The 15,199-nt window shown below is 54.3% G+C and overlaps 1 protein-coding gene across 1 annotated transcript in view; it reads left to right on the top strand.

Annotated features, from left to right (window-relative positions):
- The window catches only part of LOC116937787 (carnitine O-palmitoyltransferase 1, liver isoform-like), a 142,724-nt gene extending 128,232 nt beyond the window's left edge, over positions 1 to 14,492 (top strand). The window contains exons 18-19 of the mRNA XM_076057228.1: positions 2,895 to 2,987; positions 4,515 to 14,492. Coding sequence (XP_075913343.1) covers positions 2,895 to 2,987; positions 4,515 to 4,610 — 189 coding nt within the window. The 3' untranslated portion in view covers positions 4,611 to 14,492. The remainder of the gene's footprint in view (positions 1 to 2,894; positions 2,988 to 4,514) is intronic.
- The last annotated feature ends 707 nt before the right edge of the window (positions 14,493 to 15,199 follow it).

The raw sequence follows: 15,199 nt of genomic DNA, 5'->3' as shown, positions 1-15,199 counted from the left end.
CACCAGTCCTCCGGGGGAGGCTTCGGGTCTGTGAGACTCACTCAGACTCACACAGAGACTCACTCAGAGACTCACTCAGAGACTCACTCAGAGACTCATACAGAGACTCACTCAGAGACTCACACAGAGACTCACTCAGACTCACACAGAGACTCACGCAGAGACTCACTCAGAGACTCACAGCACGTGGAGCTGTTTGACCTGGCACGCTTCCCTCGCCACCAGTCCTCCGGGGGAGGCTTCGGGCCTGTGAGACTCACTCAGACTCACTCAGACTCACTCAGACTCACACAGAGACTCACTCAGAGACTCACACAGAGACTCACTCAGAGACTCACACAGAGACTCACACAGAGACTCACACAGAGACTCACTCAGAGACTCACAGAGAGACTCACACAGAGACTCACACAGAGACTCACTCAGAGACTCACTAAGACTCACACAGAGACTCACACAGAGACTCACACAGAGACTCACTCAGAGACTCACACAGAGACTCACACAGAGACTCACACAGAGACTCACACCACGTGGAGCTGTTTGACCTGGCACGCTTCCCTCGCCACCAGTCCTCCGGGGGAGGCTTCGGGCCTGTGAGAGACTCACTCAGACTCACACAGAGACTCACAGAGACTCCCTCAGAGACTCACTCAGACTCACTCAGAGACTCACTCAGAGACTCACTCAGAGACTCACACAGAGACTCACACAGAGCCTCACACAGAGACTCACTCAGAGACTCACTCAGAGACTCACGCATAGACTCACTCAGAGACACTCACAGAGACTCACTCAGAGACTCACTCAGACTCACTCAGAGACTCACACAGAGACTCACGCAGAGGCTCACTCATACTCACGCAGAGACTCACACAGAGACTCACACAGAGACTCACAGGGACTCACACAGAGACTCACAGAGACTCACAGGGACTCACACAGAGACTCACACTGAGACTCACTCAGACTCACACAGAGACTCGCTAAGATTCACACAGAGACTCACACAGAGACTCACACAGAGACTCACTAAGACTCACATAGAGACTCACGCAGAGACTCACTCAGAGACTCGCAGAGACTCACGCAGAGACTCACGCAGAGACTCACGCAGAGACTCACACAGAGACTCACACAGAGACTCACACAGAGACTCACTCAGAGACTCACACAGAGACTCACACAGTCTCACACAGAGACTCACGCAGAGACTCACGCAGAGACTCACTCAGACTCACAGAGACTCACGCAGAGACTCACACAGAGACTCACGCAGAGACTCACGCAGAGACTCGCAGAGAGACGCACGCAGAGACTCACACAGAGACTCACACAGAGACTCACACAGAGACTCACTCAGAGACTCACTCAGAGAGTCACACAGAGACTCACACAGTCTCACACAGAGACTCACGCAGAGACTCACACAGAGACTCACAGAGAGACTCACTCAGAGACTCACTCAGAGACTCACTCAGAGACTCACACAGAGACTCACACCACGTGGAGCTGTTTGACCTGGCACGCTTCCCTCGCCACCAGTCCTCCGGGGGAGGCTTCGGGCACGTGAGACTCACTCAGAGACTCACACAGAGACTCACACAGAGACTCACACAGAGACTCACTCAGACTCATGCAGAGACTCACGCAGAGACTCACTCAGAGACTCACTAAGACTCACACAGAGACTCACGCAGAGACTCGCAGAGAGACACACGCAGAGACTCACACAGAGACTCACGCAGAGACTCACACAGAGACTCACACAGAGACTCACACAGAGACTCACACAGAGACTCACGCAGAGACTCACACAGAGACTCACACAGAGACTCACACAGAGACTCACTCAGAGACTCACACAGAGACTCACACAGAGACTCACTCAGACTCTTGCAGAGACTCACGCAGAGACTCACTCAGAGACTCACTAAGACTCACTCAGAGACTCACACAGAGACTCACAGAGAGGCTCACGCAGACACTCACTCAGACTCACACAGAGACTCACTAAGACTCACGCAGAGACTCACTAAGACTCACGCAGAGACTCACGCAAAGACTCACAGAGGCTCACACAGAGACTCACAGGGACTCAGAGACTCACGCAGAGACTCACTCAGACTCGCGCAGAGACTCACGCAGAGACTCACGCAGAGACTCACTCAGAGACTCACTCAGAGACTCACTCAGATTCACTCAGACTCACTCAGACTCACAGGGACTCAATCGGACTCATCACATGGAGACCCACAGACCCTCACATAGAGACCCACAGACTCTCACAAAGACATCTATACTCATGCAGACACCCACTCAGAGAGTCGGATAGAAGGGGAGGGAGGGTTAGGGAGAGTTAAGTGAGCGAGAAGATGACTGGGTGGATGAGTGGGTGGTTGAGTGGGTGGATGAGTAGGTTGTTGAGTGGGTGGTTTGCGTGGGTGGATGAGCGGGTGGTTGAGCGGGTGGTTGAGTGGTTGGATGAGTAGGTGGTTGAGTGGGTGGTTGCGTGGGTGGATGAGCGGGTGGATGAGCTGGTGGATGAGCGGGTGGATGAGCGGGTGGATGAGCGGGTGGATGAGTGGGTGGTTGCGTAGGTGGTTGAGTGGGTGGATGAGCGGGTGGATGAGCGGGTGGATGAGCTGGTGGTTGAGCGGGTGGATGAGCGGGTGGATGAGCGGGTGGATGAGCGGGTGGATGAGTAGGTGGTTGAGTGGGTGGTTGCGTGGGTGGATGAGCGGGTGGATGAGCGGGTGGTTGAGCGGGTGGATGAGCGGGTGGATGAGCGGGTGGATGAGCGGGTGGTTGAGCGGGTGGATGAGTGAGTGGTTGAGCGGGCGGGCGAGTGGACGGGCGGGCGAGCGGGCGGTTGAGGTGTCTCCCGCCCGCAGGTGACGGATGATGGGTACGGCGTCTCCTACATCATCATGGGCGACAGCCTCATCAACTTCCACATCTCCAGCAAATTCTCCTGCCCTGAGACGGTGAGAGGGCGCACCAGCTGGTACCGGTGGTGGTGGTGGTTGTGGTGGTGGTGGTGGTGGTGTTGGACACGTGGTGGTGGTGGTGGTGGTGTTGGACACATAGTGAACGTGGTGGTGGTGGTATTTGTGGTGGTGGACACATGGTGGACGTGGTGGTGGTGTTGGACACGTGGTGGTGGTGGTGGTGTTGGACACGTGGTGGTGGTGGTGGTGTTGGACACATGGTGAATGTGGTGGTGGTGGTATTTGTGGTGGTGGACACATGGTGGACGTGGTGGTGGTGGTGGTGTTGGACGTGGTGGTGGTGGACACATGCTGGACGTGGTGGTGGTGTTGGACACGTGGTGGTGGTGGTGGTGGTGTTGGACACGTGGTGGTGGTGGTGTTGGACACGTGGTGGTGGTGGTGTTGGACACGTGGTGGTGGTGGTGGTGGTGTTGGACACGTGGTGGTGGTGGTGTTGGACACGTGGTGGTGGTGGTGTTGGACACGTGGTGGTGGTGGTGGTGTTGGACACGTGGTGGTGGTGGTGGTGGTGTTGGACACGTGGTGGTGGTGGCGGTGTTGGACACATGGTGGTGGTGGTGTTGGACACGTGGTGGTGGTGGTGGTGTTGGACACGTGGTGGTGGTGGTGTTGGACACGTGGTGGTGGTGGTATTTGTGGTGGTGGACACATGGTGGACGTGGTGGTGGTGTTGGACACGTGGTGGTGGTGTTGGACACGTGGTGGTGGTGGTGTTGGACACTTGGTGGACGTGGTGGTGGTGGTATTTGTGGTGGTGGAAACATGGTGGACGTGGTGGTGGTGGTGGTGTTGGACGTGGTAGTGGTGGACACATGGTGGACGTGGTTGTGGTGTTGGACACGTGGTGGTGGTGGTGGTGGTGTTGGACACGTGGTGGTGGTGGTGGTGTTGGACACGTGGTGGTGGTGGTGGTGTTGGACACGTGGTGGTGGTGGTGGTGGTGGTGTTGGACACGTGGTGGTGGTGGTGTTGGACACGTGGTGGTGGTGGTGTTGGACACGTGGTGGTGGTGGTGGTGTTGGACACATAGTGAACGTGGTGGTGGTGGTATTTGTGGTGGTGGACACATGGTGGACGTGGTGGTGGTGGTGTTGGACATGTGGTGGTGGTGGTGGTGGTGGTGTTGGACACGTGGTGGTGGTGGTGTTGTTGGACACGTGGTGGTGGTGTTGGACACATGGTGGACGTGGTGGTGGTATTTGTGGTGGTGGACACATGGTGGACGTGGTGGTGGTGTTGGACACGTGGTGGTGGTGGTGGTGTTGGACACGTGGTGGTGGTGGTGTTGGACACGTGGTGGTGGTGGTGTTGGACACGTGGTGGTGGTGTTGGACACATGGTGGACGTGGTAGTGGTGGTGGACGTGGTGGTGGTATTTGTGGTGGTGGACACATGGTGGACGTGGTGGTGGTGGTGGCGGCGGCGGCGGCCGTTGTTGTGGCCTCCTCCTCTCACCATCTCCCCCCCCCTCACCATCTCTCCCCCCCCTCTTCTCCCCAGGATTCTCACCGCTTTGGTGCCAACATTCGCTCGTCCATGATGGACATCCTCGCCCTCTTCAACCTGGACAAACAGTCTGCTACAGCGTCCCCCTAACCCCCGCAACCACCTCTGTCATGCCGCCCGGCTTAAACCGGATTAGACCACTCCAACATATGCCTGAACTGGTTTAGACAGGTTTAAACCACTCCTAAGGCCCGGGTTAAACCGGCTTAAACCATTCATGATTATGGCTAAACCGGACTAAACCGGGTTTAAACCACTCCTAAGGCCCCGGTTAAACCGGCTTAAACAATTCCTGATTATGGCTAAACCGGACTAAACCGGGTTTAAACCACTCCTAAGTCCCGGGTTAAACCGGTTTAAACCATTCCTGATTATGGCTAAACCGGAATAAACCGGGTTTAAACCACTCCTAAGGCCCGGGTTAAACCGGCTTAAACCATTCCTGATTATGGCTAAACCGGACTAAACCGGGTTTAAACCACTCCTAAGGCCCGGGTTAAACCGGCTTAAACCATTCATGATTATGGCTAAACCGGACTAAACCGGGTTTAAACCACTCCTAAGGCCCGGGTTAAACCGGCTTAAACCATTCATGATTATGGCTAAACCGGACTAAACCGGGTTTAAACCACTCCTAAGGCCCGGGTTAAACCGGCTTAAACCATTCATGATTATGGCTAAACCGGACTAAACCGGGTTTAAACCACTCCTAAGGCCCGGGTTAAACCGGCTTAAACCATTCATGATTATGGCTAAACCGGACTAAACCGGGTTTAAACCACTCCTAAAGCCCGGGTTAAACCGGCTTAAACCATTCCTGATTATGGCTAAACCGGACTAAACCGGGTTTAAACCACTCCTAAGGCCCGGGTTAAACCGGCTTAAACCATTCCTGATTATGGCTAAACCGGACTAAACCGGGTTTAAACCACTCCTAAGGCCCGGGTTAAACCGGCTTAAACCATTCCTGATTATGGCTAAACCGGACTAAACCGGGTTTAAACCACTCCTAAAGCCCGGGTTAAACCGGCTTAAACCATTCCTGATTATGGCTAAACCAGAATAAACCGGGTTTAAACCACTCCCAAGCCTGGGTGTTAAACAGGCTTAAACCACTCCTAAATCGGAGGTTCAAATGGCTTAAACCATTCCAAATCATGTCTTAACCGGTTTATGCAGGTTTAAACCACTCCTAAGCTCCGGTTAAACCACTGATGAACGCGAGTTAAACCGGCTTAAACCATTCCAAAACACGCCTAAACCGGTTTAAACCGCTCCTAAGCCTGGTTCAAACCACTCCTAAACCATAGGATAAGCCGGCTTAAACCATTCCAAAACACGCATAAACCGGTTTAAACCGCTCCTAAGCCTGGTTCAAACCACTCCTAAACCATAGGATAAGCCGGCTTAAACCATTCCAAAACACGCATAAACCGGTTTAAACCACTCCTAAGCCTGGTTCAAACCACTCCTAAACCATAGGATAAGCCGGCTTAAACCATTCCAAAACACGCCTAAACCGGTTTGGAGAGGTTTAAATCCACTCCTAAACCGGCTTAAACTACGTTTAAAAATCTGGGTTAAACCGGCTTAAACCACTCCTAAAACTGGCTTACACTTACCGTAAACCAACTTGGACCAACTTAAGCCAGTTTGGAACGCATAAAACACTCCTAAACCTGGCGATAAACTGACCTAGCCCGGAATGAGCTGGCCTAAACCGCTAAAACACTCCTAAAGCTGGCCTTGAACTGGCCTACGAATGCCTCGTTGATCGAACTACTCTGCCCATCACTAAACTCCTTCCACGGCACCCCTCCGCGCCGCGCCCGCAGGCGTGAAGCTCGCTACGTCTGTTCATCGGTGAACGGTCGTGCGGCGGTGGCCATAGGACTAGCCGAGAGGCTCTCAGACTCTCGTAGAGACCCACAGATTCGCAAAGGCACCCCCATAGACTCGTCGCACGGAGACCCACAGACTCGTCGCACGGAGACCCCCAGAGAGACCCCCCAGAGACTCGTACGGAGACCCCCATAGCCTCTCACGTAGACCCTCACGGAGACCCCATAGACCCTCACGGAGACCCCCATAGACCCTCACAGAGACCCCCATAGACTCGCACAGAGACCCCCATAGACTCTCACGGAGACCCTCACGGAGACCCCATAGACCCTCACGGAGACCCCCATAGACCCTCACAGAGACCCCCATAGACTCGCACAGAGACCCCCGTAGACCCCCACGGAGACCCCCATAGACTCTCATAGAGACCCCCATAGATCCTCACGGAGACCCTCACAGAGACCCCCATAGACCCTCACAGAGACCCCCATAGACTCGCACAGAGACCCCCGTAGACCCCCACGGAGACCCCCATAGACTCTCATAGAGACCCCCATAGATCCTCACGGAGACCCTCACAGAGACCCCCATAGACCCTCACGGAGACCCCCATAGACCCTCACAGAGACCCCCATAGATCCTCACGGAGACCCTCACAGAGACCCCCATAGATCCTCACGGAGACCCTCACGGAGACCCCCATAGACCCTCACAGAGACCCCCATAGACTCTCACAGAGACCCCCATAGACCCCCACGGAGACCCCCACAGAGACCCCCATAGACCCTCACGGAGACCCCCACAGAGACCCCCATAGACTCTCACAGAGACCCCCATAGACTCTCACAGAGACCCCCATAGACCCTCACGGAGACCCCCACAGAGACCCCCATAGACTCTCACAGAGACCCCCATAGACTCTCACGGCGACCCCCTTAGACTCGTACGGAGACCCCCATAGCCGCTCACGGAGACCCTCACGGAGACCCCCATAGACTCTCACAGAGACCCCCATAGACTCTCACAGAGACCCCCATAGACTCTCACAGAGACCCCCATAGACCCTCACAGAGACCCCCTTAGACTCTCACAGACCCCCATAGACTCTCACAGAGACCCCCATAGACCCTCACAGAGACCCCCTTAGACCCTCACAGAGACCCCCATAGACCCCCACGGAGACCCCCATAGACCCCCATAGACCCTCACAGAGACCCCCATAGACCCTCACAGAGACCCCCATAGACCCTCACAGAGACCCCCATAGACTCTCACAGAGACCCCCATAGACCCTCACAGAGACCCCCATAGACTCTCACAGAGACCCCATAGACTCTCACAGAGACCCCCTTAGACCCTCACAGAGACCCCCTTAGACCCCCACAGAGACCCCCATAGACTCTCATAGAGACCCCCATAGACTCTCACAGAGACCCCCATAGACTCTCACAGAGACCCCCATAGATCCTCACGGAGACCCCCAGAGACTCTCACAGAGACCCCCATAGACCCTCACGGAGACCCCCATAGACTCTCACAGAGACCCCCATAGACTCAAAGAGACCCCCATAGACCCTCACAGAGACCCCCTTAGACTCTCACAGAGACCCCCATAGACTCTCACGGAGACCCCATAGACTCTCACAGAGACCCCCATAGACTCTCACAGAGACCCCCATAGACTCTCACGGAGACCCCATAGACCCTCACAGAGACCCCCATAGACTCTCACAGAGACCCCCATAGACTCTCACAGAGACCCCCATAGATCCTCACGGAGACCCCCATAGACCCTCACGGAGACCCCCATAGACTCTCACAGAGACCCCATAGACCCTCACGGAGACCCCCATAGACCCTCACGGAGACCCCCATAGACCCCCACAGAGACCCCCATAGACTCTCATAGAGACCCCCATAGACCCTCACGGAGACCCCCATAGACTCTCACAGAGACCCCCATAGACCCTCACAGAGACCCCCATAGACTCTCACGGAGACCCCCATAGACTCTCACAGAGACCCCCATAGACCCTCACAGAGACCCCCATAGACTCCCACAGAGACCCCCATAGACCCTCACAGAGACCCCCAGAGACCCTCACAGAGACCCCCATAGACTCCCACAGAGACCCCCATAGACCCCCATAGACTCTCACAGAGACCCCCATAGACCCTCACAGAGACCCCCATAGACTCTCACGGAGACCCCCATAGACGCTCACAGAGACCCCCATAGACCCTTACAGAGACCCCCAGAGACCCTCACAAAGACCCCCATAGACTCCCACAGAGACCCCCATAGACCCCCATAGACTCTCACAGAGACCCCCATAGACCCTCACATAGACCCCCATAGACCCCCAGGGAGACCCCCATAGACCCCCACGGAGACCCCCATAGACCCTCACGGAGACCCCCATAGACTCTCACAGAGACCCCCATAGACTCACAGAGACCCCCATAGACCCTCACAGAGACCCCCATAGACTCTCACGGAGACCCCCATAGACTCTCACAGAGACCTCTCACAGAGACCCCCATAGACCCTCACGGAGACCCTCACAGAGACCCCCATAGACTCTCACAGAGACCCCCACGGAGACCCCCATAGACCCTCACAGAGACCCCGCCGTGGCGTTGGGCGACCTTTATTGGTGGGTGTTTGCGGACGATGGGGTCAATCATGCTCACGGGGCACCGTGGAGGATCGCATCGGCAAGTGGCAGACGTGGGGAGCACACAGACGGCCATTGCCTCGCTCGCGACCAGCACGGCCTCACTCACTCGCTCGCTCGCGACCAACACGGCCTCACTCGCTCGCTCGCTCGCGACCAACACGGCCTCCCTCGCGACCAACACGGCCTCACTCGCGACCAACACGGCCTCACTCACTCGCGACCAACACGGCCTCACTCGCGACCAACACGGCCTCCCTCGCGACCAACACGGCCTCACTCGCTCGCGACCAACACGGCCTCACTCGCTCGCGACCAACACGGCCTCACTCACTCGCGACCAACACGGCCTCACTCACTCGCGACCAACACGGCCTCACTCACTCGCGACCAACACGGCCTCACTCACTCGCTCGCGACCAACACGGCCTCACTCACTCGCTCGCGACCAACACGGCCTCACTCACTCGCTCGCGACCAACACGGCCTCACTCACTCGCTCGCGACCAACACGGCCTCACTCACTCGCGACCAACACGGCCTCACTCACTCGCTCGCGACCAACACGGCCTCACTCGCTCGCGACCAACACGGCCTCACTCACTCGCGACCAACACGGCCTCACTCACTCGCTCGCGACCAACACGGCCTCACTCACTCGCGACCAACACGGCCTCACTCACGACCAACACGGCCTCACTCACTCGCTCGCGACCAACACGGCCTCACTCGCTCGCGACCAACACGGCCTCACTCACTCGCTCGCGACCAACACGGCCTCACTCACTCGCGACCAACACGGCCTCACTCACGACCAACACGGCCTCACTCACTCGCGACCAACACGGCCTCACTCGCTCGCGACCAACACGGCCTCACTCACGACCAACACGGCCTCCCTCGCGACCAACACGGCCTCACTCACGACCAACACGGCCTCACTCGCGACCAACACGGCCTCACTCACGACCAACACGGCCTCCCTCGCGACCAACACGGCCTCACTCGCGACCAACACGGCCTCACTCACTCACTCGCGACCAACACGGCCTCACTCGCTCGCTCGCTCGCTCGCGACCACGACCACGACCACGACGACCACGACGAATCGATCGCAAGGTCTTGGGAGCTCGCCGCCCGCCCCACCACGACGGCCCTGGACCACCGTAGCCCCTCGTCCTGGCCGCCCGTGGCCGGCCAAGGCCCTCCGCGAAACGTCGCCGTCCCCACCGGGGCCGCCGTTGATGCCCCGCCGCCGTTGATACCGCCGTTGATGACGCCGTTGATGCCCCGCCGTTGATGACGCCGTTGATGACGCCGTTGATGCCCCACCGTTGATGCCGGCCGTTGATGACGCCGTTGATGCCCCGCCGTTGATGCCCCACCGTTGATGCCCCGCCGTTGATGACGCCGTTGATGACGCCGTTGATGCCCCACCGTTGATGCCGGCCGTTGATGACGCTGTTGATGCCGGCCGTTGATGACGCCGTTGATGCCCCGCCGTTGATGCCCCACCGTTGATGCCCCGCCGTTGATGACGCCGTTGATGCCCCGCCGTTGATGACGCCGTTGATGCCCCGCCGTTGATGACGCCGTTGATGACGCTGTTGATGCCGGCCGTTGATGACGCCGTTGATGACGCCGTTGATGACGCCGTTGATGCCGGCCGTTGATGCCCCGCCGTTGATGCCCCACCGTTGATGCCGGCCGTTGATGCCCCGCCGTTGATGACGCCGTTGATGACGCCGTTGATGCCCCGCCGTTGATGACGCCGTTGATGACGCCGTTGATGACGCTGTTGATGACGCCGTTGATGCCCCGCCGTTGATGACGCCGTTGATGACGCCGTTGATGACGCCGTTGATGCCCCGCCGTTGATGACGCCGTTGATGCCCCGCCGTTGATGACACCGTTGATGACGCTGTTGATGACGCCGTTGATGCCCCGCCGTTGATGACGCCGTTGATGCCCCGCCGTTGATGACGCCGTTGATGACGCCGTTGATGCCCCGCCGTTGATGCCCCACCGTTGATGCCGGCCGTTGATGCCCCGCCGTTGATGCCCCACCGTTGATGACACCGTTGATGCCGGCCGTTGATGCCCCGCCGTTGATGCCCCGCCGTTGATGACGCCGTTGATGCCGGCCGTTGATGCCGGCTGTTGATGCCGGCCGTTGATGCCGGCCGTTGATGCCGGCTGTTGATGCCCCGCCGTTGATGACGCCGTTGATGACGCCGTTGATGCCCCACCGTTGATGCCCCACCGTTGATGCCCCGCCGCCGCTGTTTCTGATCGACGTCTCGATGTTTCGATTCGACGGCCTCTCACCGCTTCCGGCTCGTTAGGCGAAGTGCGCCGCGTGGATGGGTGAGTATGGATCGATGGGTGTGGATCGATGAGTATTGATAGGTGATTATGGATAGGTGATTATGGATAGAAGAGTATTGATAGATGTGTATGGATAGGTGAGTATTGATGGATGAGTATTGATAGGTGATTATGGATAGGTGATTATGGATAGAAGAGTATTGATAGATGAGTATGGATCGATGGGTATTGATGGATGAGTATTGATAGGTGATTATGGATAGGTGATTATGGATAGAAGAGTATTGATAGATGAGTATGGATCGATGGGTGTTGATGGATGAGTATTGATAGGTGAGTATTGATAGGTGAGTATGGATAGATGAGTATTGATAGGTGAGTATGGATGGATGAGTATGGATCGATGAGTATTGATAGATGAGTATGGATAGATGAGTATTGATAGATGAGTATTGATAGATGTGTATGGATAGGTGAGTATTGATAGGTGAGTATGGATCGATGAGTATGGATCGATGAGTATTGATAGATGAGTATGGATAGATGAGTATTGATAGATGTGTATGGATAGGTGAGTATTGATAGGTGAGTATTGATAGATGAGTATGGATAGATGAGTATGGATAGATGTGTATGGATAGATGTGTATGGATAGATGAGTATGGATAGATGTGTATGGATAGATGAGTATTGATAGATGAGTATGGATAGATGAGTATTGATAGATGAGTATTGATAGATGAGTATTGATAGATGAGTATTGATAGATGAGTATTGATAGATGAGTATTGATAGATGAGTATTGATAGATGAGTATTGATAGATGAGTATTGATAGATGAGTATTGATAGATGAGTATTGATAGATGAGTATTGATAGATGAGTATTGATAGATGAGTATTGATAGATGTGTATGGATCGATGAGTATTGATAGATGTGTATTGATATATGAGTATTGATATATGAGTATTGATAGATGAGTATGGATAGGTGATGCGCGCGGGCGGGTGAGGAGGTGGAGGCGTTGAACGGAGGGGAGCTTGCGTGCGGCCCCCACCGCTCTCAATCCGTGTGTTCGATTAATTAGTCCCCCACACACACACACACACGCGATGCTACACCACAGGGTTGAGAAACCCCCAACGCTCTTGAGATTGTGACCAGTGCCGGGATTATCCGAGTAGCCGTGCCGGACTAGGCCCGTGCGGGGCTTGTAGCGTGCGTTATATGGGATGCCCTAAATGACAGAGACACATGTAAGACGCTTAAATGTTAAAACGCACAAGTGATTGTAATTGTTTTTTTTCATTTGCCACACGGCCAGATAATACGACAAATCGCTCGCCTTAAACACCCCGGTCGTTCGTGATAGTCGAAGGCGGTGTAGTACTGTAGTGACAGAGCAAGTGCAGAGTTACTGAGCCGGAATTGATGGCTTGAAGGCGTTTAGCGCGGGGCCCTTGAAAGTACGGGGCCCGTAGCTACTACTACACGTGTAGTAGTAGTAGCTATACATGTAGTAGCAGCTACTATACATGTAGTAGCAGCTACTATACATGTAGTAGTAGCTACTATACTACATGTAGTAGTAGCTACTATACATGTAGTATAGTAGCTACTACATATGTAGTACTACATATGTAGTAGCTACTACACATGTGTAGCTACTACGTATAGCTACTACTACTACACGTGTAGTAGTAGTAGCTATACATGTAGTAGCAGCTGCTATACATGTAGTAGTAGCTACTGTACATGTAGTAGTAGCTACTACTACATGTATAGTAGCTACTACTACACATGTGTAGTAGCTACTACATATGTGGCTACTACATGTATTGTAGCTACATATGTAGTAGCTGCTACTACATGTATAGTAGCTACATATGTAGTAGCTGCTACTACATGTATAGTAGCTACTACTACATGTATAGTATGTGTAGTAGCTACTACATGTGTAGTATAGTAGCTACTACATGTGTAGTATAGTAGCTACTACATGTGTAGTATAGTAGCTACTACATGTGTAGTATAGTAGCTACTACATGTGTAGTATGTGTAGTAGCTACTACATGTGTAGTATGTGTAGTAGCTACTACATGTGTAGTATGTGTAGTAGCTACTACATGTGTAGTATGTGTAGTAGCTACTACATGTGTAGTATGTGTAGTAGCTACTACATGTGTAGTGTAGTAGCTACTACATGTGTAGTGTAGTAGCTACTACATGTGTAGTGTAGTAGCTACTACACGCGTAGCTACTACACGTGTAGCTTCTTTTGATACTAGGCAGTGGCGGATTATTGTGGTAGCAAAATTCGCTCCAAAAGCTACGGGCCCACGCACTTTAAAGGGGCCCCGTGCTAAACGCCTTCAATCTCTCAATTCCCGTTCAGTGACTCTGCACTTGCTTTATTACTACAGTACTATACCGCCTTCGACTTTTACGAACGACCGGGGTGTTTAAAGGTTAGCGATTTGACGTGTTATCTGGCTGTGTAGCAAATGAAAACAAATCCAATTACTTTACTGTACAAGTAAAAAAAATGTGTTTACGTTTTTTTTTGTTTAACTTAGGGGCCCCTTTAAAACATTTGCTACGGGCCCCACACGCGCTTAAAACGGCACTGGCTACGACTATAGTACTATACTGCCTTCAAGCTTTTTCAGGACGACTGTGGGTGGCGTTTAAGGTTAGCGATGCGTCGCGTTATCCGCCTTCGTAGCAAATGAAAACGTACAATTGCTTTGCCGTGCAAGTCACACATTTTTCGTGTTTTTAATATTTAAATTTAATTCAGGGCCCCTTCATAACGCTTGCTACAGGGCCCCGCTGCTAGTTGGAACCCCCCGACACCGATTGTGACTACGATTGCATTTCTTTAGAACGTTATTGTTTGTTTTGTTTGTTTTTGCCGTGTTCACGTTTGGTTGACCTTTCAGCGCGCCTCCGATTTATCGCAGGGGGAGTGGGTGGGGGAGGGGGACGCGATATGTATGGTGCAAAAGAAGTTGTAGCATACACGCGTGCGCACGTACGTACGTACACGCACGCAGGACCATCCCCCGGTGGGCACGGGTTTACTCCTGGGTGGAACTCGAATAAACATTCGGCAAAGCCGCCCATTTTGCGTCCTGGGGGGGGGTTTGTGTAGTCCTGGCAGCTGATTGGCTGTTGTGCAGTCGCAGCGGTGACATCACGGTTACCATGTTGCGTCCTGGGGGGGGTTTGTGCGTGTAATCCTGGCAGCTGATTGGCTGTTGTGCAGTCGCAGCGGTGACATCACGGTTACCATGTTGCGTCCTGGGGGGGTTTGTGCGTGTAATCCTGGCAGCTGATTGGCTGTTGTGCAGTCGCAGCGGTGACATCACGGTTACCATGTTGCGTCCTTGGGGGGGGTTTGTGCGTGTAATCCTGGCAGCTGATTGGCTGTTGTGCAGTCGCAGCGGTGACATCACGGTTACCATGTTGCGTCCTGGGGGGGGTTTGTGCGTGTAATCCTGGCAGCTGATTGGCTGTTGTGCAGTCGCAGCGGTGACATCACGGTTACCATGTTGCGTCCTGGGGGTTTGTGTAATCCTGGCAGCTGATTGGCTGTTGTGCAGTCGCAGCGGTGACATCACGGTTACCATGTTGTGTCCTGGGGGTTTGTGTAATCCTGGCAGCTGATTGGCTGTTGTGCAGTCGCAGTGGTGACATCACGGTTACCATGTTGCGTCCTGGGGGGTTTGTGTAATCCTGGCAGCTGATTGGCTGTTGTGCAGTCGCAGTGATGACATCATGGTTACCATGTTGCGTCCTGGGGGTTTGTGCATGTAATCCTGGCAGCT

This window comes from Petromyzon marinus, chromosome 80, assembly GCF_048934315.1.
Source record: "Petromyzon marinus isolate PM22_M1 ecotype Great Lakes invasive population chromosome 80, UKy_Petmar_22M1.pri1.0, whole genome shotgun sequence".
Lineage (NCBI taxonomy): Eukaryota > Metazoa > Chordata > Hyperoartia > Petromyzontiformes > Petromyzontidae > Petromyzon > Petromyzon marinus.
Note: the sequence above shows the minus strand (reverse complement) of the source record. Positions and strands in the feature narration are given on the sequence as shown.